Source organism: Hoplias malabaricus, chromosome 2 (genome assembly GCF_029633855.1).
Source record: "Hoplias malabaricus isolate fHopMal1 chromosome 2, fHopMal1.hap1, whole genome shotgun sequence".
NCBI lineage: Eukaryota > Metazoa > Chordata > Actinopteri > Characiformes > Erythrinidae > Hoplias > Hoplias malabaricus.
This window is the reverse complement of record NC_089801.1, coordinates 12,516,184-12,541,712: the sequence shown is the minus strand read 5'-3', so window position 1 is coordinate 12,541,712 and position 25,529 is coordinate 12,516,184. Positions and strand designations below refer to the sequence as shown.

At 35.5% G+C, this 25,529-nt stretch overlaps 1 protein-coding gene across 8 annotated transcripts; it reads right to left on the bottom strand.

The window, feature by feature from the left end:
• Positions 1–1,791: 1,791 nt before the first annotated feature.
• LOC136687451 (mucin-2-like) lies at positions 1,792–23,569 on the bottom strand. 8 transcript variants are annotated; one of them, XM_066661862.1, is made up of 20 exons: positions 23,432–23,569; positions 15,592–15,650; positions 15,457–15,501; positions 15,259–15,308; positions 14,875–14,930; positions 14,733–14,785; positions 12,802–13,245; positions 12,429–12,542; positions 11,491–11,604; positions 10,363–10,476; positions 9,430–9,543; positions 8,496–8,606; positions 8,120–8,305; positions 7,624–7,772; positions 7,462–7,526; positions 7,214–7,353; positions 5,630–7,119; positions 4,575–4,636; positions 3,568–3,710; positions 1,792–3,481 (listed from the first exon to the last, which is right to left on the bottom strand). In XM_066661862.1, the coding sequence occupies exons 2-20, from the start codon at positions 15,629–15,631 to the stop codon at positions 3,354–3,356; spliced, it is 3,618 nt and encodes a 1,205-aa protein (XP_066517959.1). In that variant the 5' UTR covers positions 15,632–15,650; positions 23,432–23,569; the 3' UTR covers positions 1,792–3,353. The 8 variants fall into 8 exon arrangements, with proteins under 8 accessions (XP_066517959.1, XP_066517957.1, XP_066517955.1 ...); XM_066661860.1 differs by having other exon boundaries at positions 8,496–8,609; positions 9,430–9,540; XM_066661858.1 differs by having other exon boundaries at positions 8,496–8,609; positions 15,592–15,662; positions 23,432–23,521.
• Positions 23,570–25,529: the final 1,960 nt, after the last annotated feature.

Sequence of the window (25,529 nt, the reverse complement as noted above, 5' to 3'; positions counted from 1 at the left end):
GTGTCCGCATGGGTTTCCTTTGGGTGCTCCGTATTCCTCTTTGTTCAGCGTCCTGAGTCCGTTCCTTAGTTCAGTCCATGTGTTCTGTCTGTCACCGTTTCGTCTATGTCGTCTCGGCGGGAATCATAAATACCTATGTGTACGCTGCTAGTCAGCCGTGTTGTGCTGTGTGTTTTTGTTGTGTATATTGAATTCTGTGTGTTTTCTTGGTTTTGACTTTGTGACATTCCTACTTCGACTACGAGTTTGTTTTTGCCCCTTTTGGTTACGGACGTTAGTTTGTCTGTTATTTGTAAAGTATTGTAAACACTGTGTATATATTTCACCAGAGCAGGGTTGTCTGCCGTGTTTATGGAGTGGATTTTGTGTGTATTTTTGTATATACATAGGGAGTAAGGTAAGACATTGTTTTTTGTTTCCTTTTTGTTTCACTTAGGTAAGTTAGAGTTGTCTGTGTGTCAGTCAGGTGGGGCGTTTGTTTGTTATTTTTCTATTCATTATACATTCTGTATTTCCGTTTGTGTCCTTTTTGTCCACATTCACATCTCTGTTACAGTTATTCCTTTCCCATACATTAATCCCAACACACACCTCATTCTGTTACGGCTCAACGCTAGACTGGGTCGTAACCGTGTGTGTCGCCCTGTGAAGGACTGGCACCGCCGCCAGGGTGTGTTCCTGCCTTGTGCCCAATGATTCCGTGTAGACCCGTGTAACTTGGGGAAATTACTTAAGTACTGTCCATCCACTAACAAGAGATGCAAATTAAGCAAAGCTACAAGCAATGTTATTTGCAGTATTTACACTACCCAAATACTGAGAATATTCATACTTTCAAATTTATATTCATACTATCAAATGTATGTTCTTATATTGTCAAATATTAACTTTTGCTTTTTGAGTAGGCTAATGTATTGTTCATTAATTATTGTTTCCTCTTCTAGTGTAATGTTATTTCCACTATAGTGCATCTCTTGAATATACATTTCTGTTAATTAAAGTGTGTAACAGATGTCTAAAGGATGTATTTAGGATGTATTAAAGGATGCACTCATTTTCAGGAACCTCCATTCACAGACACCACCTCCCTCACACACAGTGGCATCTTAATAAAGATGTGCAAGCGATAGCAAATATAGCCACAGATCAGCCAAATATTCAACCCATTTTTTCCAGGTTTTAGGGACTTTATGAGGTAGCAGTTCTGAATTATTCTGTGAATGTGGAGACAGATAGCACAGTAGAATGTGAGAATAAGCAAGGATAAGGAAAATTTAACGCAATAGTGTAGGTATGCCTCCACTAAAATAGGTCTAATGACATTATTGTGACCACCACCTTGTTTCTACACCCACTGTCCTCTCAGCTCCACTGTCCATAAAGGAGCCCTTGTGTCTGGTCCAATTGTACAGCACAACACACCTCCAACAAATCAGTGTCACTGTGATGCTGAGGATAATCCAATAGCCAAATTATACCTGCTCTGTGTTGAAATACAAGTTGAAAGCAGGCAAACAAAGTATGCAGAGCAACTGATCAACTCCAGACTGTAATGGTAGAACTTCAAAGTGCTTCTGTATGGTCAGTGGAGCTGAAAGAAGGCACAGTGAGTGTAGAAACAAGGAGGTGGTCATAATGTTATGGCTGATTGGTGTAAATGATATAAAGGCTTCCTGACCATGATAACAGGCTTATGTGATTTGTATTGCCGTATACTGTATCATAAACATGTATAGATGAGCTGAAGAAGACAATAAAAGAAATATTCCTTTGGAAGGAGAAAAGATTCCTCGAAAAGCTGTAGTTCATAATATATGTAATTTATTTTATATATTACTCTGATGTGATGCTTTTGTCCACCATACATGTTAGTTTTCACATCTTTCATTTTACCATTTCAGAAACATATATAGTCTTGGTTTTTTGCATAGTAAATAGGACCTAAAGATCATAGCATTATATATGTCAGATTGTACCACCCAGAAATATAAAAATAAATTACTAATCACAGACTTATTACATATATACAGGCACAAATTTCTAAAAAAATTCCATTGGTTGTTATGGACATATATTATTGCACTGCAAAAATTAAGATTTCTAAAGGCAAGAGTAGCCTAAACACTTTCTCATGGTCATAAACATCCAAGTCCAAAGGCTAGATGAGACTCAAATAATCACACTTCAATGCTGGCAAACCTGGTTTCATGGTACTGTTCTCAAAATATTTACGTGGTCTTTTTATAGTTTATATATTTTGTGTTGTTCTATAAGGGTAAAGCCAATCCTGTCAACACCTTTCTTATGCGACTGAAGAAATACACCACAAGGAGGCATATTATGTTCAACCAGAATGATCAAGCTTGTTAATACAACAATCTACATGCTTGAACTTGTTTCTTTCAAGAGTTAATGTTTTAAACCTGTTAAAAATATATAATTTTGCATAAACTGCCTCAATCCACATCTCACGGTCAAAATATTGATCTAACTTAGGTTTGGGTTTAAAATCCAATGACATTGTCTCATTATATAGCATTTTCTGAAATGTTTCAAGGATCTTGTGGAAGCTCAGGGCAAAGTAAACAAAAATAAGCTACAAATAAATTGACTGCTGCAATTAGCTAAGTACTCCCCCTAGGAACTATCTTTGTCCAGGTCAGTGCTACATAATCTAAAAGCTAAGACATGACATGAGCATACACTCTATGGCCAAGAGTTTGTAGACACATCCTTGCCCAATATTTCTTCTGAATTCAAGGGTAATAATATGGAATACGTCTTAAGACTAAATATTTTTGACATTGCTGTGAGGACCTGAGTGCATTCAGCCACAAAAACATAAATGAGGTCAAATGCTAATGTTGGAGGACTAGTTCTGGATCACAAACCCCTCCCAAACTTATCTCCAATTTGGTATGAAATTACATAATTTCAGAGAACACAGGACCCCTGATTTGTAGCCCGTAGGTTTCATAGTTGGCACTTGTTTTCTATTGAGGAAGAACAGTCTGTGTTCACGATTGAACACCTGTATAAAATAAACAATGAGTGTCCTTAAAATTAGAAGAGGGTACTTCTCTGAGGACCTAATTACTTCATAAATAGTGTTATATTCTTCTTTGACATGCTCTGTGCTACATCATAACTCAAAACATTTAAAACACATTTAAGAAATACACAACAATTCTGGGAATCAAATAAAGGTATCAGCTTAAGAATGTTCTATATATTTGTTGTGTTAACATAGATTTGTAAAAAAAAAAAAGGGGTTTCTCTTAATCATTCACTTTTTTGGAGGTATTAAAATGGCACTGAAAATTGTGACTATATTATAGTCAGATCAGTACAGCCTATATTAATGAAAGGTTATGTAATAATACAAATGCAGTTGTGACAAACAGTGCCAATGCTGAATAGATAAGCATCTCTGGAGAATTACTGGGACTGGTGGTGGTGGTGCTGCTGGTATTTAATGGTGCTGTGGGGAAAAAAAACTCCGTTATATTTAAAATTTTATACATTTGTTTTATAAAACTCAGCTCAAACACGATAGCAAACACTTACTTGCAGTAATAGAGCCATTTACAAGATTTAAGCTTGTATGATTACTGAGCCAGGCATTCATCAAGGTTGAAACAATTGCGTCATTGGTAGGTAGAGTTGAATTGTCAAAGATGAGCTCTGAAGACACAATGACTGATCCTGGCCTGTGGGTGAAATGCAGTTGTCATGCGATTGGATTTAAAAAATAATAAAATATCTTGGGTCATATTACAGAAATTTATTTGGTTGTAGCTTAGTTCTCGATGGTCAAAAACATATATAATTTTTTCAAATATTTCATATTAAAGAAACAAATCTTATTTATAATTTTCTAATCCCAAATTAAAAAAAAACTATGAATAAACGAATCAACGTTAGAACAGCTTAAACGTAAACAGGTCATCATAAATAATTAAGGCTGGGCATGTGCAGGCTCATACTGGAAGCATGGCTTCTACTTATGATAATTGGTGGACGATCCAGAAGAGGGTCCGAACCACAAAACCAACATGACAGATACTTTAGACTGCTTCTGTAGTAGTAGTAGTAGTAGTAGAAGACACTGCTAACCATGACCCAATATTACAAAAGGCTTTTGATACTCATTCTTATGTTGAAACCAATACCTCATTTTAAATCAAAAGCTATGAAGCAAGAAAATGTCCTTTTAGCCTGTCCTGATACAATAAGATTAATGAGCTGTGTTTATTAGTGTATGCGGTATAAGATCCTATAAGTTTCATTAACTATTTACACAGATCAGCCATAACATTGTGACCACCTGATTTTTTCTACACTCACTGTCCAGTCTCTCAGCTCCACTGACCTGATAGATGCACCTTACAGTTCTACAGTTGAAAATAAACTCATAAAACGGAGGAAATATTGCTCTGTAATAGATGTTGTCCTAAACCCGAGCCTAACTAAATTTAGTAAACGTACAATATTAGTACATATCTGTAATATGGACCCTCTAATTAAAAATGTGTACAGATTTACAGTTGAGATATGATGAAAAATATACTTACGCAAAGCTTGTGACAATGCACCGTCTGTATGTTGAATATTGTGCCGAATAAATTATATTGATCTGATTGAAAGGTGAACATGAAATATGTTAGTGTATATAGTTCATTTACATACATATGCTATATATTGGTGCTGTCTATTTCTATCTATTTCAAACATTTAACAAATTTATTGCACAATTTTCTGAAATTAAAACATATTGTCCCTTAATAATGGATACTTAAATGTAAAATAAATGAATCAATGTGATATCAACACACAGAAATGATATTAATTAGTGGTGTCTATCTATTTAAAAATATAAACACACCAATAATGTTAAAATGTTAGCACTTAAGGGACATAAATGTGTGACCTGGCAAGAGACAGCACTTTAAAGAGCACTTTATTATAATATCTCAGTATAGTTTTGGTGACTTTTGAATTAGAATCTCCTTTAATGTCAGAGACATTAAATACATATTTCTGAACTCAAAAGTTGGTACGCTGTGCATAAATCACCAGACAAAACCACTAATACGTCCCTAGGCTCTGTAAAAGTATTTAATTACATTCTTAAAAATGATGGTTCTTCAAGGGTTCTTTATTCAAGGAAATGTTTTTATATATAACCTTGAACATCATGAAGGGCTCCTTCAGATTTACATTCAGATTGATAGAGAATGTGCTTTAGATGGTTAGAGACGCATTTGAAGTGAAGCTAGTTACAATAGAAGAACCATTTTTAGTGCCATACAGAACCCTTCTCTAAAAGGTGCTATATAAAACCCTCTAAAGCATTCTCTAATGTAAATCTGTAGGAGCCCTTCATGATTCAAAGAAGCCTTTAATCATTAAAAAAAGGTTCTTCAAGTGTTTAAAGTTCTGTATAGAACCATTTTCTTTACTAAAGAACCCTTGTAGAACCATAATTTTACATGTGTACAGGAGGAATTTGTGGCCAAATAAGTTAATTAGTATGAAAAAATTAAATCCTTTCATTCATTAAAGAGTGTTAATGGTGTTAATGCATTAATTAATTTATTAATTTATTTATTATATGTGTGTGTATTACCTGAATTTCAACGAAAATTGCTAAGGCTATGAAACCAGGAGATGACGAGTTTGTAAGGTCACTTGTAAAATCCTTAATCAAACTGAAAGTGAGAATGACCACTTTTTCAAATGGTGATGGAGGATTAACAGGATTAACTGTTGTTTTTGTTGTAGCCGTTATTGATGTTGTTGTAATAATTGTTGTTGTCATTTTCGTAGTTGCTGATGATGATGGTGTTATGGTTGTTGTGGTCAGTGCAGTTGTTGGGGTTGTAACTGTTTTTGGAGTCAGTGTAGTTGTTGTTGGGGTTGTAGCTGTTGCTGGGGCAAGTGTAGTCGTTGTTGGGGTCAGTGTAGTCATTGTTAGGGTTGTAGCTGTTGCTGGAGCAAATGTAGCCGTTGTTGGGGTCAGTGTAGTCGTTGTTGGGGTTGTAGCTGTTGTTGGAGTCAGTGTAGTCGTTGTTGGGGTCAGTGTAGTCATTGTTAGGGTTGTAGCTGTTGCTGGAGCAAGTGTAGTCGTTGTTGGGGTCAGTGTAGTCGTTGTTGTGGTTGTAGCTGTTGCTGGAGCAAGTGTAGTCGTTGTTGGGGTCAGTGTAGTCGTTGGGGTTGTAGCTGTTGCTGGAGCAAGTGTAGTCGTTGTTGGGGTCAGTGTAGTCGTTGTTGGGGTTGTAGCTGTTGCTGGAGCAAGTGTAGTCATTGTTGGGGTCAGTGTAGTCGTTGGGGTTGTAGCTGTTGCTGGGGCAAGTGTAGTAGTTGTTGGGGTCAGTGTAGTCGTTGTTGGGGTTGTAGCTGTTGCTGGGGCAAGTGTAGTCGTTTTTGGGGTCAGTGTAGTCGTTGTTGGGGTTGTAGCTGTTGCTGGAGCAAGTGTAGTCGTTGTTGGGGTTGTAGCTGTTGCTGGAGCAAGTGTAGTCGTTGTTGGGGTCAGTGTAGTCGTTGTTGGGGTTGTAGCTGTTGCTGGAGCAAGTGTAGTCGTTGTTGGGGTCAGTGTAGTCGTTGTTGGGGTTGTAGCTGTTGCTGGAGCAAGTGTAGTCGTTGTTGGGGTCAGTGTAGTCGTTGGGGTTGTAGCTGTTGCTGGGGCAAGTGTAGTCGTTGTTGGGGTCAGTGTAGTCGTTGTTGGGGTTGTAGCTGTTGCTGGGGCAAGTGTAGTCGTTGTTGGGGTCAGTGTAGTCGTTGTTGGGGTTGTAGCTGTTGCTGGAGCAAATGTAGTCGTTGTTGGGGTTGTAGCTGTTGCTGGAGCAAGTGTAGTCATTGTTGGGGTGAGTGTAGTCGTTGGGGTTGTAGCTGTTGCTGGGGCAAGTGTAGTCGTTGTTGGGGTCAGTGTAGTCGTTGTTGGGGTTGTATCTGTTGCTGGGGCAAGTGTTGTCATTATTGCTGTAGTCGTTGTTGTGGTCAATGTAGTCGTTGTTAGGGTTGTAGCTGTTGCTGGGGTCAGTGAAGTCATTACTGCTGTAGTGGTTGTTGGGGTCAGTGTAGGCATTACTTCTGGGGTTGTTGTTGCAGGTTGTCGTGCTGGGACAAAAAGAGAAACATTCAAAACTCCATTATACAGCTGACATTCTTAATTAATGTCATGCCATTCTTAAAGGAAACAACTTAGACTTACAAATATAAACAGTGCCATTTATAAGTGTCAAGTTTATCTCTCGAGTTTCCCAAGCAACAATCAATGTATTAATGATTTCCCCATCAGTAGGGACTTCGTTGTCAAAGACAAGTGTTGTATTCACAACAACTGATCCATTCCTGTTGGTACACAGTTTAGATACATTTGTTAATTTGAAACTGAAAGAATATCTGTACTTAAAATTTTGTTCTTGAAAAGGAAGGAAGGAAAAAACATGATACACTCACGAGAAGCCAACAACATGGGACATTTTGTAGGTTTTTGGGTATTTTCTTGAATAAGCAATGTTAACCTAATTGATAGAAACATATTTTAGGATACAAAGGAAAACTGCTACCTCCCCTAATAACAACAAAATGTTATTTTATCTTTCACATAAAAACATTCACCTGACTTGTAACATTACTCTCCAGTTCTTTAAAAAGATTTGATGATGGATCCAGAAACTGAATCACAAATGTCATATTAAGACTGAATATGACATTCACTCTTAATTCAGTGGCTGGCGATGAATTTGTGACTGTTGTTGTTGTTGTTTCTATAAAAGACACAAATTTTTAAAAAAATTAGGAAAGCCTGCGGCAAAAACTTATTTCACTGGTGTAATAATCCTACATCTACAAATATCAATGATGGGAATATATAGAGTGTTGTGAAACTGACTCAATTCATAAGTGACAAAGGGTGCTAAAGGCACTTTTCTTATATTAATTATATTCAGTCACTCTGATGTGGATTATTATGTAAGAGTGGGCTCATGGCTAATTGCTGGAGAAAATGTGCTCATTGATCCCAGTGAGGTCACTGGAGAAACTGTGGATACTGCTGTAGTTATTGTAGCAATTAGTGTCACCATAGGTGTTGATAAGTCTGGTGTACTCATACCTGTGGTCAATAATCCACTTAAAGTTGTCAAAATACTTGTTGGAGATGTTGCTATATCTGGAAGTGTTGAAGATGCTGTGGTGTCTGGACTTGTTGGAGATGTTGAATATGGACTTGCTGAAGATTCTGTGGAAACTTGCACTGAAGTAGCTGTGGAAATTTTGGGTTCTTGTGTAGGAGATGTTGCTGTTGCGACAAGAAAAAGTCAAATAGTTTAAGCCTTCTTTATTTCAAATAATTTGTTTATTATAGTTTAAATATCTTCAATATTTTTCATTAGTTTTTTAGAAACATTTTCTTAACTACTAATATCTTCCAATGATGATTTGCCACTGGCACTGCAATTTAGTCGAAGCAAGACTATAGACCATAGTACCCGGGCTTGTTGAAGATGCTGAAGTATCCAAGCTTGTTGAAGATTTTGTGATTTCTGTGACTGTAGAAGCTGATGTTGTTTCAGGTTCTTGTGTAGAAGAACCTGTTTGAGCTGCTGTGACATAAAAGAAATCAATGAGTTTAAGCTGTCTGTTATAATTAAAGCTGACTACTCAGTGGTGCTCTCTGTGGCAGTTACTGTAATGTAATATCAACACACAGAAATGATATTAATTAGTGGTGTCTATCTATTTAAAAATGTAATCACACCAATAATGTTAAAATGTTAGAACTTAAGGAACATAAATGTGTAATGTGATATGCATGACGACCGGGCAAGAGATAGCACTTTAAAGAGCACTTTATTATAATATCTCAGTATATTTTTGGTGACTTTTGAATTAGAATCTCCTTTAATGTCAGAGAGAGCATTCTGATATTTAATACATATTTCTGAACTCAAAAGTTGGGACGCTGTACATAAATCACCAGACAAAGCCACTAATACGTCCCTAGGCTCTTTAAAAGTAGTTAATTACATTCTAAAAAATGATGGTTCTTCAAGAGTTTTTTATTCAAGGAAATGTTTTTATATATAACCTTGAACATCATGAAGGGCTCCTTCAGATTTACATTCAGATTGATGGAGAATGTGCTTTAGATGGTTAGAGAAGCATTTGAAGTGAAGCTAGTTACAATAGAAGAACCATTTTTAGTGCCATATACAACACTTCTCTAAAAGGTGCTATATAGAACCCTCTAAAGCATTCTCCATCAATCTGAGGGAGCCCTTCATGATTCAAAGAACCTTTAATCATTAAAAAAAGCTTCTTCAAGTGTTCAAAGTTCTGTATAGAACCATTTTCTTTACTAAAGAACCCTTGTAGTACCATCATTTTACATGTGTACAGGAAGAAGACTATAGACCATAGTACCCAGGCTTGTTGAAGATGCTGAAGTATCCAAGCTTGTTGAAGATTTTGTGATTTCTGTGACTGTAGAAGTTGATGTTGTTTCAGGTTCTTGGGTAGATGAACCTGTTTGAACTGCTGTGACATAAAAGAAATCAGTGAGTTTAAGCTGTCTGTTATAATTACAGCTGACTACACAGTGGTGCTCTCTGTGGCAGTTACTGTAATGTAATATCAACACACAGAAATGATATTAATTAGTGGTGTCTATCTATTTAAAAATGTAATCACAACATTAATGTTAAAATGTTAGCACTTAAGGAACATAAATGTGTAATGTGATATGCATGATGACCGGGCAAGAGATAGCACTTTAAAGAGCACTTTATTATAATATCTCAGTATAGTTTTGGTGACTTTTGAATTAGAATCTCCTTTAATGTCAGAGTGAGCATTCTGATATTTAATACATATTTCTGAACCGAAAAGTTGGTACGCTGTGCATAAATCACCAGACAAAGCCACTAATACGTCCCTAGGTTCTGTAAAAATAGTTTATTACATTCTTAAAAATGATGGTTCTTCAAGGGTTCTTTATTCAAGGAAATGTTTTTATATATAACCTTGAACATCATGAAGGGCTCCTTCAGATTTACATTCAGATAGATAGAGAATGTGCTTTAGATGGTTAGAGAAGAATCTGAAGTGAAGCTAGTTACAACAGAAGAACCATTTTTAGTGCCATACAGAACCCTTCTCTAAAAGGTGCTATATAAAACCCTCTAAAGCATTCTCCATCAATCTGAGGGAGCCCTTCATGATTCAAAGAACCCTTTAATCATTAAAAAAGCTTCTTCAAGTGTTCAAAGTTCTGTATAGAACCATTTTCTTTACTAAAGACCCTTGTAGAACCATCATTTTACATGTGTACAGGAAGAAGACTATAGACCATAGTACCCAGGCTTGTTGAAGATGCTGAAGTATCCAAGCTTGTTGAAGATTTTGTGATTTCTGTGACTGTAGAAGCTGATGTTGTTTCAGGTTCTTGTGTAGACAAATCTGTTTGAACTGCTGTGACATAAAGAAGTCAATGAGTTTAAGTTATCTGTTATAATTACACAGTTCAAATATACCACTTAATTTTTTTTGTTTAATTTTTTCACATACGTAACATTTTTTGTACAATTTTGGTGGGAGAACCACATTATGACATTTCAGTTACACTGGGAATATTGATCATTGTCACTATAACGAAAAATACACTCACAACAGAAGTCAACAGATATTTCTATTAGAATAACCACTTTTTACAATCAACTGACTACTCACTGGTGCTCTCTGTGGCAGTTACTGTAATGTAATATCAACACACAGAAATGGTGTCTATCTATTTAAAAATGTAATCACAACATTAATGTTAAAATGTTAGAACTTAAGGGACATAAATGTGTAATGTGATATGCATGGTGACCGGGCAAGAGATAGCACTTTAAAGAGCACTTTATTATAATATCTCAGTATAGTTTTGGTGACTTTTGAATTAGAATCTTCTTTAATGTCAGAGAGAGCATTCTGATATTTAATACATATTTCTGAACTGAAAAGTTGGGACGCTGTGCATAAATCACCAGACAAAGCCACTAATACGTCCCTAGGCTCTTTAAAAATAGTTAATTACATTCTTAAAAATGATGGTTCTTCAAGGGTTCTTTATTCAAGGAAATGTTTTTATATATAACCTTGAACATCATGAAGGGCTCCTTCAGATTTACATTCAGATTGATAGAGAATGTGCTTTAGATGGTTAGAGAAGCATTTGAAGGGAAGCTAGTTAAAATAGAAGAACCATTTTAGTGCCATATAGAACACTTCTCTAAAAGGTGCTATATAAAACCCTCTAAAGCATTCTCCATTAATCTGAATATAAATCTGAGGGAGCCCTTCATGATTCAAAGAACCCTTTAATCATTAAAAAAGCTTCTTCAATTGTTCAAAGTTCTGTATAGAACCATTTTCTTTACTAAAGAACCCTTGTAGAACCATCATTTTACATGTGTACAGGAAGAAGACTATAGACCATAGTACCCAGGCTTGTTGAAGATGCTGAAGTATCCAAGCTTGTTGAAGATTTTGTGATTTCTGTGACTGTAGAAGCTGATGTTGTTTCAGGTTCTTGAGTAGATGAACCTGTTTGAACTGCTGTGACATAAAAGAAATCAGTGAGTTTAAGCTGTCTGTTATAATTACAGCTGACTACACAGTGGTGCTCTCTGTGGCAGTTACTGTAATGTAATATCAACACACAGAAATGATATTAATTAGTGGTGTCTATCTATTTAAAAATGTAATCACAACATTAATGTTAAAATGTTAGCACTTAAGGAACATAAATGTGTAATGTGATATGCATAATGACCGGGCAAGAGATAGCACTTTAAAGAGCACTTTATTATAATATCTCAGTATAGTTTTGGTGACTTTTGAATCAGAATCTCCTTTAATGTCAGAGAGAGCATTCTGATATTTAATACATATTTCTGAACTCAAAAGTTGGGACGCTGTACATAAATCACAAGACAAAGCCACTAATGCGTCCCTAGGCTCTGTAAAAATAGTTAATTACATTCTTAGAAATGATGGTTCTTCAAGGGTTCTTTATTCAAGGAAATGTTTTTATATATAACCTTAAACATCATGAAGGGCTCCTTCAGATTTACATTCAGATAGATAGAGAATATGCTTTAGATGGTTAGAGAAGAATCTGAAGTGAAGCTAGTTACAACAGAAGAACCATTTCATACAGAACCCTTCTCTAAAAGGTGCTATATAAAACCCTCTAAAGCATTCTCCATTAATCTGAATGTAAATCTGTAGGTGCCCTCCATGATTCAAAGAACCCTTTAATCATTAAAAACGCTTCTAAAAGTGGTCAAAGTTCTGTATAGAACCATTTTCTTTACTAAAGACCCTTGTACAACCATCATTTTACATGTGTACAGGAAGAAGACTATAGACCATAGTACCCGGGCTTGTTGAAGATGCTGAAGTACCCAAGCTTGTTGAAGATTTTGTGCTTTCTGTGACTGTAGAAGCTGATGTTGTTTCAGGTTCTTGTGTAGACGAATCAGTTTGAACAGCTGTGACATAAAAGAAATCAATGAGTTTAAGTTATCTGTTATAATTACACAGTTCAAATATACCACTTAATTTTTTTTGTTCAATATTTTCACATGCGTAACATTTTTTGTACAATTTTGGTGGGAGAACCACATTATGACATTTCAGTTATACTGGGAATTTTGATCATTCTCACTGTAAAAAAAAATACACTCACAATAGAAGTCAACAGATATTTTTATTAGAATAACCACTTTTTACAATCAGCTGACTACTCACTGGTGCTCTCTGTGGCAGTTACTGTTTGTGGTGATGTTGGGGACACTTTCTCTGATGTATCTGTAGCTGCTGATGTAGGTGTTGTCTGTTGGGACTGAGTGACTGTAGATGTAATTTCAGCTGTTGTAGACTCCAGTGTAGCACTAGTGTATTCTGGGGTCACACTAACAGTTGTTGATGCTGTTGCTGTTGTTGTTGATCCTGATGCAAATGTGGTGTCTGGATTTGTAGTCTCAGTTGAAAGTGTTGTGACTACACTGGTTACCTCTGCTGATGTGGGGGTATCTGTTACCAGTGTTGTAATTTCTGGTGTCTGCATTGTGACGTTGGGTGATTGTGTTGTGCTGGTTTCTACTGGTATTACAGTAGTTGTCTCCCTTGTAGGAGTGAGAACTTTTGTTGTGGATGAAGTTGTTGCAGGTGTAATCGCAGCTTGCTTTACCCCTGAATGAAAAAAAGCATTAAAAATTATGATAATAAAAGATATTGCATCTCCATTTTTTTTCTCCATATGTGACTATGGTCATGTGCACATCGACTTCAGACACTGAGTTAACTTCTGATTATTCCTTATTTTCCCCCTTAAAAGTTAATAGCAGTTAATATTTTCCCCCTTAATAGCAGTCACTGGAATTTACCAATTTTTCAATCTGGTATTTAACTTTCAATATGAACTTAAATGGTGCTTCAAAGAAATTTAGGGACCTACAGAACTTTTCTCTTCACCTTAAATGGTGTAGAACTGTTATAAATTTTAGCTTAAATGCTGTATGGCTTAAGATGGAATTGAACATTTTCACACATGGAGCAGATGGAGTTAGAGAAAATTAAAAATAATGAGAAATTAAGGTTGTTTGCAGCCCATATAAATTCACTCTTCTCCGGCGCTGCTAACAGTGTTTGAAACCCTCTGAGCTCTATGAGAAGGGTGTGAGTCTACCCAAATGTGCAGACACTGACCGTCATGCCCGTGTCGTCTAATTTAATACCTTAGAAGGAACTCTGAGTTTAAGCTGTTTTTCTATGTAAGATAATGAATGAAACTTATCGCCATTGTACACCACAAGGCATGGCAGCAGCAATTTTACAAAAAACGACATACAATTTTTATCGTAAAGAATACCTGCTCAGACCTGGATTTCCTTGTATAATTATGTGCTAACTACTACAGGGAACTATTCTTAACATAGCAGTGATGCCAAAATGGCAGTGGAATGTCACTGGGTGTTGTGCCTGAATGAGGGTAACAGGCACAGCAGCATTGCTGGGATTTTTAAACACTTCAGTGGCCCTAATGGGCTAAGAAAAATAGTAGACCTATCAAAGATTATGAAGATTATGCATAGCAATGATTTTGGAATCATGTCCGTTTTGACAGATATTTGCTTTTTGGAATCAGCAGATACACAAATATATCACATATGAACCCATATTACCCAAGTTCTTCCCCAAAGTGCACAGATACACTATCAGAAATTTTGTCACTGTGGTGGTACCTTTTGCTGTCTCTGTGGTGGTCCCCAGAAGGGCACATATCTGTACTTTTAATTGGTGAACATAATTGTACCTCATTTTATTATAATTGTATAATTTAAAATTGTGTTGGTTTCATTAGCCTTGTTTCATCCCCAGGACTTTTTATTATGTTTTTTTTTTATATATGACACAGTTCTATAATGAAGGATTATAAACCTATATCTCTCCTTATGGAGAAGAGAATGTAATATAGCTTTAAGGAACAAAACTGGACTTTTAAACACTGTTGTTCCTTTAAAGGTACATTTACAAATTGTACCTTTAGTGACAAATATGGTACCTCTACCGTACCTTTTTTTCTGAGAGTGTATGGTAAGTAAAACAGATGTTCCAGGTAAACAAAGTGAATTTTTAATGGACCATTAAACAAGAAGTTCACTTAGAACAAAGCTTACCTAAAACAACAGTTGCATACCAATACCTTCTGGAAATCACATATGGTCCATCCCTAAATAAGGAATAAGAAAGAAATTATTAAAGTACATGTAAATCCTGCAAAGTGTTGTCATATGCTCAAGATCAGTAAGAGCATATTACCTAAAAGTTTGAACATCTGTTTGATTGGCCACAGGCCATGATTCCACTGCAGTAGTCTATAAGAGACAGAGCTCAAAAATTAATTTTGAAATATAATAGAGTAAAGATGTCCAGAGAAAACAGAGATATGCAACTTTGTGAAAAAAGTTTGATTCAGTGTACTGTTAATATGGCTAAATGACACCTCCACGTCTTTCATTATGAATAAATCTACATAGCATATTTTAATGTGAACTCCCTTAAGGGTCTAGGCCTCACTACAAGATCTAAGCATTTATATCATCTTTCATGAACTAACAGTTAATATATTCTGTTATTCATAAACATGTCTTTGTTTTTTTGCTTTTAAAACATTTTTGGAACAAATAATTATAATGTCAGTACGTTTCTTAGGATCCGGATGACAGCTGGTGCTGATATATTCTGACTTGTATCTATGTATAGGGGACAAAAACAAACAAATATTCATACAATATTTGCATTGACAATAATGTATTTAAACAGGGAGCATGAACAGATGAGATTTAAGACTTTGAACTTTTTTGCATCAACATTAAATATACTTAAGCTCATTTCTCTTACCTAAAATCTGTGCTTGATCTAATTGAGCCACCATCGCTAGTAGTCCTAACAAAATAGGGAAACATTCTTTATATTCTTGTGGTATGTAATAAATAAATGTATTAAAAATGTAGCATGAAAGCGACCTATTCTTACCTATTATAACTGCTAGGACCCTCAGGGGACCCATTTTCATTTTAGTGTATTCCTTGTTCCTGTAAAATGAGCTGTTATTAATATAACATGATTAGGAGTTTTATATGGATTCTGTCAAATGTAAAGAAAAATGCATATGTCCAAAATTCTGTTGCCACTATTTATAATGAGTGAATTCTCTTTTAACACCTATGTTCAACTGTGCACACAGTCTCCACAGCAAAGCACCACCAATAAAATAGCATTCTCTGGAGCAGTTGCTCATAAGGTCACCTTGTTCAATTCCAAGTGTCCCCCAGAGGGAACTGCCTATGGGCCAGTGGAAATGCACTCTCAAGAAAAAGACAAAAGACAGAACTAATCCTCCAATCTCATTACCTGCCCTCATCAATTCTGTCCTCACTAAATACCAATGAATCCTCAGGGAGATTAATTAGATGATAGTTGATGTCAAATGGAATGCCACCAACATACATTTTTTAAAAATTATAAAAAATAATACTGATAAATAAAAAAAGAATTGGCTTCTCTAATAACTGTCCTAGTGTGTGAATGAATGTGTGTGTGCCCAGATATGGATTGGCACTCTGTCCTGGGTGAAATCGTAGTGCCCGATGCAGTCCTCCATGCAGGTCGTTCCTGGTCGAGAGTACGCTGTGCGCGTTTGGCTGCCGCTTCTCGCCAGTGTGTGTGTGGATAGAGTGTTCTGAGCATTCTGAGCAGTGTGAATTGTAAAGCGTCCTTGGGTGTTTAGAAAGGCGCTATATAAGTGTAACGATACATAGATAGATAGAAAAGGGAACATGTGTTATGAATACTACTTACTATGTACTATGTACAAAAATACCCTCACTGTCAGTTGTATAAAGTATAAAGCAAAGGGCACATTGTAAGCTAAAATAGACTTGGGTGACCTAGATGAAATGTCTAGATTTGATGTCTGAAGTGTACTGTAAAAAAGCAATATGAATGTTGCGTTTAGCTACTTTAAGGTGCATGCATTATTGACAAAGGTGTTTAATTAGTAACACAGTGTGTATAATCTCCATTAAAACTCCTGCTGATCAAGTAGATATAACCTTAAAAAATATTATGCTTTCCCTTCACTAGGTTATCAAAGGGGTACAATACAAAGTTCTCCTGAAGGTACTTGCACGTTCTTCTAAAGAACTCTTTCTGTTCTTGGGTGTTTTTGTATGTCTATCACTGTGGTGATGTAAGATGAACAGCATAACTTCCCCAGTGTCACAGCTAGTTGCCTTCCAATTACATGAATGTTCATAGTCCCATTTTTACAGAAATGTGACTTGATGATGGAAATATGGATAACTTTAATATTTGGTGCTGGACTGAGAAATCCTGTAACCCCTGGTTTCCTCTTTCTCTCGCATTAGATTTTGGAAGCATTTTACTCTCACAAAATGTAAAATGTGACATTGATAGACATTATATTTCAGAGGAGAAATTAGTCTCAAGACCAAACAAACTTGCATTTCTCGCTAAGCAGTGATATCCAAGTGTTTAAAGCTGCAAAATATTTGACATTGCTGTCTATCAGATATGATCCAATGAGACAACTCAATTCAACACTGTTTACTTATATTTTGTACCTATCAAATACCGTACCCAGAATCATCGGGCACAAGGTAGGAGCACATACTGGAGGGGGCGCCACACACACACACACGTGTTTGACATGAAATGTAAAAATGTAAAACTCCCAGGTGAGCAAGCTAATAGCAACAGTGGCAAGGAAAAACTCCATCAGCTGAGGAAGAAACCTTGGGAGGAACCAAGGCACACAAGGAGTGATCTATCTTCCTCTGGTAATAATATCTACTGGTAATAATAATAATAATAATAATAATAATAGTTAGGAGTCTGAAAACTTCAGTGTAGGGGCAGCTCCAAAGCACTTGGTGGTTGCTGGAGCATGGGAAGCTGGTCTGAAGCGTGGAGCAGGAGCTCGACAATCATTGCCATTGACAAACAATGCCTTGCTCAAGGGCCCTTCAGCTGTGGATTGAGGGAGGAGGACAGTTCTGTTCTTTCACTCCCACCACCTCCAATTTCCTGACATTTGTTAGATTCCCACAACCTTTCTGTCCTAAGCCCTCTTCTCTAACCATTAGGACACAACTGCCCACAAATACTGATTCCTTACCCACTCTGCGGTTGAGTTTAGCATAGCCAGCACCAAAATCAGCCACCAGCACTGAGGAGTTGCTGACCCTCTTTACCACTGTCACAATAGATCTTCCGTGAAAAAAAAAACTCACACCAAAAGTACTAGAGATCAATATTGATCAATAATTTTCAATAACCTTAAAATGAAAATGATTTTCCTTCTTTAAACATTTGGACAAAACGCATGTGTCCATATAATAAAACATTTATTTAAAATGTAACGTTTCAAAGATATGTTCAGGTTAGAGTTGGTCACATAGTAATTGTGGTCAAGGTTAGGCATATCTACATATAATCAGTGATAGCCCCAGTAATTTCCTCTGACATCATGGAAACTATACTGTGTGCATGTTTACAATCTTTCCTGAACTATCACTTTCAATTAACAAATGCCCAGCTCGTATACAAGGGGGAAAAAGCCAAATGTTAAGACAATTGTTAATCTTTAAGAATTTAACTTTCTCTAAAACCATAATTATAGAAGTGGTGAGACAGAGAGTACTGGGAAATTACTCCGGTGATGGCAGTTAACACCAAGTGCAGTTTTTCAGAGAAGTAAGGAAATATCTTCAAAGTTAAGTCTTAGAGACTGTTTGCATGCCCTGTTTCTCATAAGCCAAGTATTCCCTAACAACTAGACAGTGAAGTCACATTCATATTTGCACCCGGAGGAAACCCACGCGGACACGGGGAGAACACACCACACTCCTCACAGACAGTTACATGGAGCGGGACTCGAACCCACAATATTCAGGTCCCTGGGGCTGTGTGACTGCGACACCGTGCCGCCCTAAACATATATGTTAATATAAATGTTGACAAAAAAAACTGGTGTAACCCAGTTAAAATGAATGTGTTTAAAATAATATTTTTAATTGTAAGACTGTATTTGTAAGTTCCACCAAATGCTGAAATGTGGCTGCTGTATTTAATGTTCCTATGATTTTACTTTTCTCTGGAGTAAATATATGTACTGTCCCTTAAAGAGGCAGCAAAAAACAACGCTACTCTGTGAGCCCCTCAGGCAGTGGTTTGCGAGGTGAGAGGAGGTCAGTTGTGTCCATCCCAAAAAAAAGTGTTTATCAAGTCTAAAATGATTCTAATACAGTGTTGGGTTGTTTAAAAAACAGGTGTACTAAGCACAGATTGAGTTAGTTATGTGAGAGTACCTGGAGGGAAGTGTTATTTTCTCTGTCTTATGTGAGACATGCTTCTGTGCGTTTTCTATGAGCATTCTCCGCGGCTAGGGAGCTGTAGGCCTTCCTTACAGCCTGCACGTTACTTGAGTTGCCGTGCAATTATCTCCAATTAATGTTTGCATATTGTCCAGGTATGTCAATTTCATGTTTTGTAAGGTCTTTTAGCATTTCTGCTGCTGAATTAATTGTATAAAATAATACTGGTGTGTGCTAAATATGTTTTTCCACATTGTGTAAAGATATCTTACCATTGAATGTATTTTGCCTATTGCGTTTAGTTAAATGTAAAGCGAAGATGGGAAAAACCTCCAAAACAAACCGAAAAAACTGCAAAGTGCAGAGGTCTTTGACATCTAAGATAATTATATGTATAAAATTTAAACTAATGCCTTCTCATTAAGTGTGTTGCTTGTATAAAGTTATATATAATCACAGTAAATATAAAAAATAATAATATAAAACAAATAAGAAATATAAGAATTTTTTTTCTAAAGTAGTAGGTGTGAGTGAGTTTGAACAATAATGTTTTGTTTAGATTCTTATTGATTTCACACATTATTTAATATCATTATTTATTAACCGGTAAAACTAGGTATTCGACGATAACCTTAAATAATACGGACTGCCACAAGGAGATATTTGGAAAAAAAATTAAACCAACACATTCACACACAGAATATCACATGTGTATAAATAATGTTATTTGGTATTATGTTAATGTTGGCTGTTATTTGTTGTTTGTTTGGTTTTTTAGCAGTCATTACCAGTCAAAAGATTGGACACATCATCTCATTAGTCATTGATGGAATAGGGCTATTCACAGTATAGCGCTGTTCATCTGCACAACCCAAGTTATGACACATTAGAAGGCGAGCAGTTCTACAAATGAATCCTTGACGAATTCACTGCAAACCATTCCGGGTGACAACCTCATGAAGCTGATTGAGAGAATGTCAAGAGTGGGCAAAGCTGTCATCAAACAAAGAGGTGGTTACATTGAAGATTCTAAAATATAAAACATATTCTGGTGTGTTTAACAATTTTTGTTTACTACATAATTCCATATGTGTTCCTTCATAGTTTTAATGTCGTCCATATCCATTTAAAAGGTAGAAAGATGACAATGAGAACATGAGATGTACAACGTTTTGACTGGTACTGCACATTAACAATATGTGGAAAATATAATCAAAACAAATGAAGCCCTCCCTGAGTAGATGTGTCCAAACATTTGACTGGTACTGTGTGTGTGTGTGTGTGTGTGTGTGTGTGTGTGAGTGTGTGTGATTAGTTGACCAGGTGAATTAGTTTAGTCTTGACTATTGGTTGACTGTGTTGAATTATAGGTAAAAATGCTCGAGTTGAGTGCCAAATTAACCACGCAAAAACATATATGAAAAGGTCTAAGCCATCAGCCAGTTTAGGAAAGAGAAAGAAGAAGAGAAACATGCAAAAATTTATGCAGCTGTTGTTTATCTCTTTATTTATTAATATACTTTTATACATAAGCTAGTTTAAAACTTATTTTGCCAATATTTCTGTGTTACTTGCTATGCTATGTTAACATAGGTTTGGCATTTTCATTTACTGTATTTAATATAAATACATTATTTAATGTAATGTATTTAAGGACATAACTACACAGTGTTCTTCAATGATATATGTGGCCTCTATCAGGAATTACTTAGCCTGCATCACTAATTAAAATATATTATGTATATTATATTATTCATTATATATTATCCAAAAACATGGAGGTTAGGTAAATTGGCTTCTCTCATAACTGTCCTAGTGTGTGAGTGAATGTTTATGTGCCCAGATATGGATTGGCGCTCTATCCTGGGTGAAACCCTAGTGCTCGATGCAGTCCTCCAGGAGAACAGTCGTTCCTGGTTGAGTGTACGCTGTGCGCTGTGAGTTTGGCTGCCACTTCTCGCCAGTGTGTGTGGGTATTGAATTTTGAGTGTTGATTGTAAAGCGTCCTTGGGTTTCTAGAAAAGCACTATATAAGTGTAACGTTAATAATAATAATAATTATAATAATAATAATATTGATTTGGTGAAGTGACATCAAAAGCGTTCGCTGTAGTTGTATTACTATGCTATGCTATTACTATCTGGTTGTATTACTCTGATAATATACTACTTAGTGAATATATTACGTTATGAATTATTTCATTGAAAATCATTGCAAATTTGGGGGTATTTCTAAATGATTTTGGAGCTGAAGCACCCTCTGGCACTGACCAGGATGAGAAGCCTTTAAACACACAAGTGTTTTCACAAATTGTTTCTGAGCTTAACAAATTACTTAATACTTTGCTATGTTTCCATGCTGTCCATAACAAAACGATGGGTTCGCCCAGGGCCTCACACAAGCTAGAACCTCCACTGTCTGTATAGTTAGGTATTAAACGAATTGGGAAACTTTAGAGTAGCTGTTCATACTGCTTAAAGCGTGGATAATGTCACCATGCTCAATGTCATAAATAGACTAGAGGGGCAAATCTCTTTTGTAAGAGTTGGAGTGGTGTTTGTCACTCAAAGCTAGTCAACCATCAGTGCCTGACTTCAGTTATGCTATCAAACCCTCACAGCTATATTCTAACATGTAATGAAAGGACCCTATGAGTCTTTTCAGTTTACCATTCATATGATTTAAACCCTCACATTATCAGCACTAATAACCAAGTCACTGTGATATTTATGCCTGTTATTATAAAATGCTGTCACTTCATCCAAAAACTCAATTTTAGAACAGAGTTAGGTTAACTGACATAAGGACATGCATTTTCTTTTATAAGCAATGAAGTCTACTGAAATAAGCTTTTATGGATATTTACATAGGTATGTATAGCTAAAGACAAGCTTGTGAAAGTGTCGAGTGGCCTCATGAACAGCCCTTCAGTAAAGTGCCAGTAAAGAGTTACAGAATGTCATTTGCTCTGTAACTTTAATTTAGCAGACTAACATTACAGCTGCATAATGGATTAAAAATCACATCTCGTTTGTGTGATCTAGTTACTCAATTATAACATCTCCCTAGCTAAAACAAATCTATCCCAAAGCAACCATCAATGCTATAATATTCTCACTGAACCTCCACAACACGTAGTCTAAAGGCTTCCCAAAAAGTAGAAGCTATTACTGCAGCAAAGTGGGAGTAGGTAATGGATGAGCAGAAACATTTTCTGGAGTATCCAGAAACATTTGATTATATGAATCATTCATGCAATAGTTTAATAACCTGTTACTCAGGTTGACTGTTAATTTATAGTTATAGAAGTCATTAGACAGAGAGTACTGGGAAACCGTGTAAGTGATAGCAGTTAACGCCAAGCTATTCCGTTTTAAAGATAAAAGATTATATTAACAATTTAAATGTAGGCGTTTTTCCAGTGCTGTGTGTCCACACTTCATTATAGCTTCTATTCTTTCAGAAGACATGCTTTCAGTTTTTCAAATAAGTGTACAAATATTTTTCCGATGAGCAATGCCATAGAAAAACACTTTTGGTTTCATAAAGAATTTTTTGCTAATATGTTTAAATGGGTAAAGAACCGTAAGATCAAGTGGTGGATTTTAAAACCTATAAAAGGTTCTTTACACTCACATCTCTCTTAAACAACCATAGTTCTTTATGGACCAATACTGGTTCTTCTATGGCATCGTACAAAGAACCATTTGTAGCACATTTATTTTTAAGACTACATATTAAGAGTGTGCCTTCAAATCTAAAAGGAACCTTTTTGACATTTTTAGTTTTCATCTTAGATTCTCTTCTTTGGTTTAACCATATGATGTCAACTGTGTAAGGCTTTGTCTTTAAAATGGAATTAATTGAGTTTTTGATAGTAGCAGACTTAGAGTTGATTACCAGTTGATTTGCAGTAACCACTAGTATTGTATTTAATTAGCGATTGGACCAAATATCAAATAGTTGATCATTATCAGTTTAATGCCTTATCATCATGAATTTATTGTTTTAATGCACTGAAATCATAAAATCAAATTCAATTTTCTACAATTTAAGATTGCAAACAGGAGGAAGACAAAGACGAAGAATAAATTAATTCATTCATTTTTATGTTTTCAGCCTCTGACACACATCAGATTCCTCCTTTAGCCCAAATGGAAAATAATGCTGAAGGATATATAAAATAACAATTCTTTTGAATAACGAGAAAAAATATTTATTAATAATTTAATCCTAGTTTATTTTTCAAAACTTAATATACTTTTAAATTGACTCTAGCTTTGTCTCAAGTGTGCTTTTTAAAAATAGCAGTTACATTCAAGAAGAACAGAAAGGTAACCAATGTTCTGAACTGGGAAATTAAGAAGTATTTTACTTTGTTTTATATCATATTAATACCAAAAAGAGACAGACAAAAAGGATAAACTGACATGAAACGAAAGAGCAGAATTTGTTTTAAACCACAGCAAATACTTACCTATAATCCCCTTTATAGCATGTATGCTATCAGTTGAAACCAGATAAAAAATTCAAACTGGGAGCAGGTGGATGTCGACTACTCCGTGCTTCTTTCAGAAAACAACATAGACTAGGAACATATCCGTGAGACGTGACGATAGCACCAGGAGCCAGAATATTATGACACATTGTGGAACTGGACTTACTTGTTTCAAGGTCCATGGGACTAATTGCATTTAAATTAAACATGATGATGTAGAGATATAATAGAAAAACATACCTGAGATGTCAACCATTTCAGCAGTTCATCATATCTGGGAACTCTTCTGTGCATGAGGAATAACAGGTTCTTTAACTCTTTCTCTTTCTGCTTGCTCAGTATAAACCCTCAGACTGTCTGTTTTATTATCAGAAAGAGAAATGCTTTGAGAATGACAGAATCAAAATCTGCGGTTGAATTTTATAATAATTTCTTGAGAATCTTGAGAACCTTAAGTTTAGCAAAATGGAAAATAATTCCAATCTGCAGTTAAATAAAACATTTTTTGACAGAATATTTTTTCCTGATTATATACAGTACTGTGCAAAAGTTTTAGGCACCAGAGACTATGAGATTTAAAAAGCTATTTATCTGAGCAGTACATGTTTATTTGCTAAAAACAACCAACAAATAACGCCTAACATTAGAATAAAACAAAATAACATTATTTATACGCATGTGATATTCTGTGTGTGAATGTGTTGGTTTAATTTTTTTTTTCCAAATCTCTCCTTGTTACAGTCCGTATTATTTGAGGTTATCATCCAATACCTAGTTTTAGCGGTTAATAAATAATGATTTTAAATAATGTGTGCTGTTGATTTAACAAATTTATGCAATCAAAGAGAATCTGAACAAAACATTCAAACTCACTCACACCTACTACTTTATAGAAAAACATCTTATATTTCTTTTTTTTTTTTATATTATTATTTTTTATATCTACTGTGATTATATATAACTTTATACAAGCACCACACTACAGAGAAGGCATTAGTTTAAATATATAAATATATCTATATCTTCAGTGTAATAAATAGTATATGATATTCAAAAAGCTGAGGGATCTCAAAAATAAGCTGAAATTTCAATTGTTTTTTATAACTGTAAGGAAATTAAAATATATTTAATATTGTTTTTTCTAAACACTGAATAAAACGGAGTAACAAATAAGACACGTGACAAGCTAAAAAAAATAAAATAATATTTCCTCATTGGCAGTATTGTCTGGTTTCCTTGTAACTCCATTGTCAGTACATATCTGTATCCGGATAAGCAATCAGATGTTTTCTGCTACAAATATGCTCCTGCTGTGGAGGATGAATATATACATGTGGAGCATCTAGCATGTATAAGGAGCAGGACTATATCCCTGCAGATTTTGCATTTTTGGTGAATTTGCACCCCCCCCCTCACTTTTTTTTTGTCCAAGTTCACTGAACACTTCCTTTAGTACTAACCTTAGGCTACACATAGGGTCAAAGATCAATCTTGCCCAAAATGAACAGTAGTGAAACAAGCAAAAATGTGTAATCACAGAAACTGAGATGAGTACTTAAGAAGACAAGAAGTACATAAAATGTGTTTGACAAATTACAATATGGTATGTAATCCCAAAGAGGTGGGGCACACATAGAGCATGGCATGACGTGATATGGTGCAATAGCTCTCAAAGGTTTTACTGCAGAATGTTTTGAGAGCGCTGCAAAGCTTTGAACAATAGGTCTTACAAGTCAATCGAAAATAGTACCTGGAGACTAAAGCAAAATATGTTGACCTAAGTTCTCTGAATTTAGGTATTTTGGCAAAAACTTAGTTTGCTATGATTCAAGCTGATGAAAATACCTTGCCATTATGCTATAAACTTGCTCAACTTGCTTATAACATTTGAAAAAAGGAATGCATGTGTGGGCTGTGCACAGATATCTCATGGCCCCATATTTTCCGTCTAAGATCAAGCTGATAAGAAACAAATATGTTCTGAGTAAACAGCTGAAAAATAATAAGTATAGTTTTGGTTTTAACCTCCTGCATCACATTAGTACAAGAAGCTTATATTAGTATGTAAGAACTAATA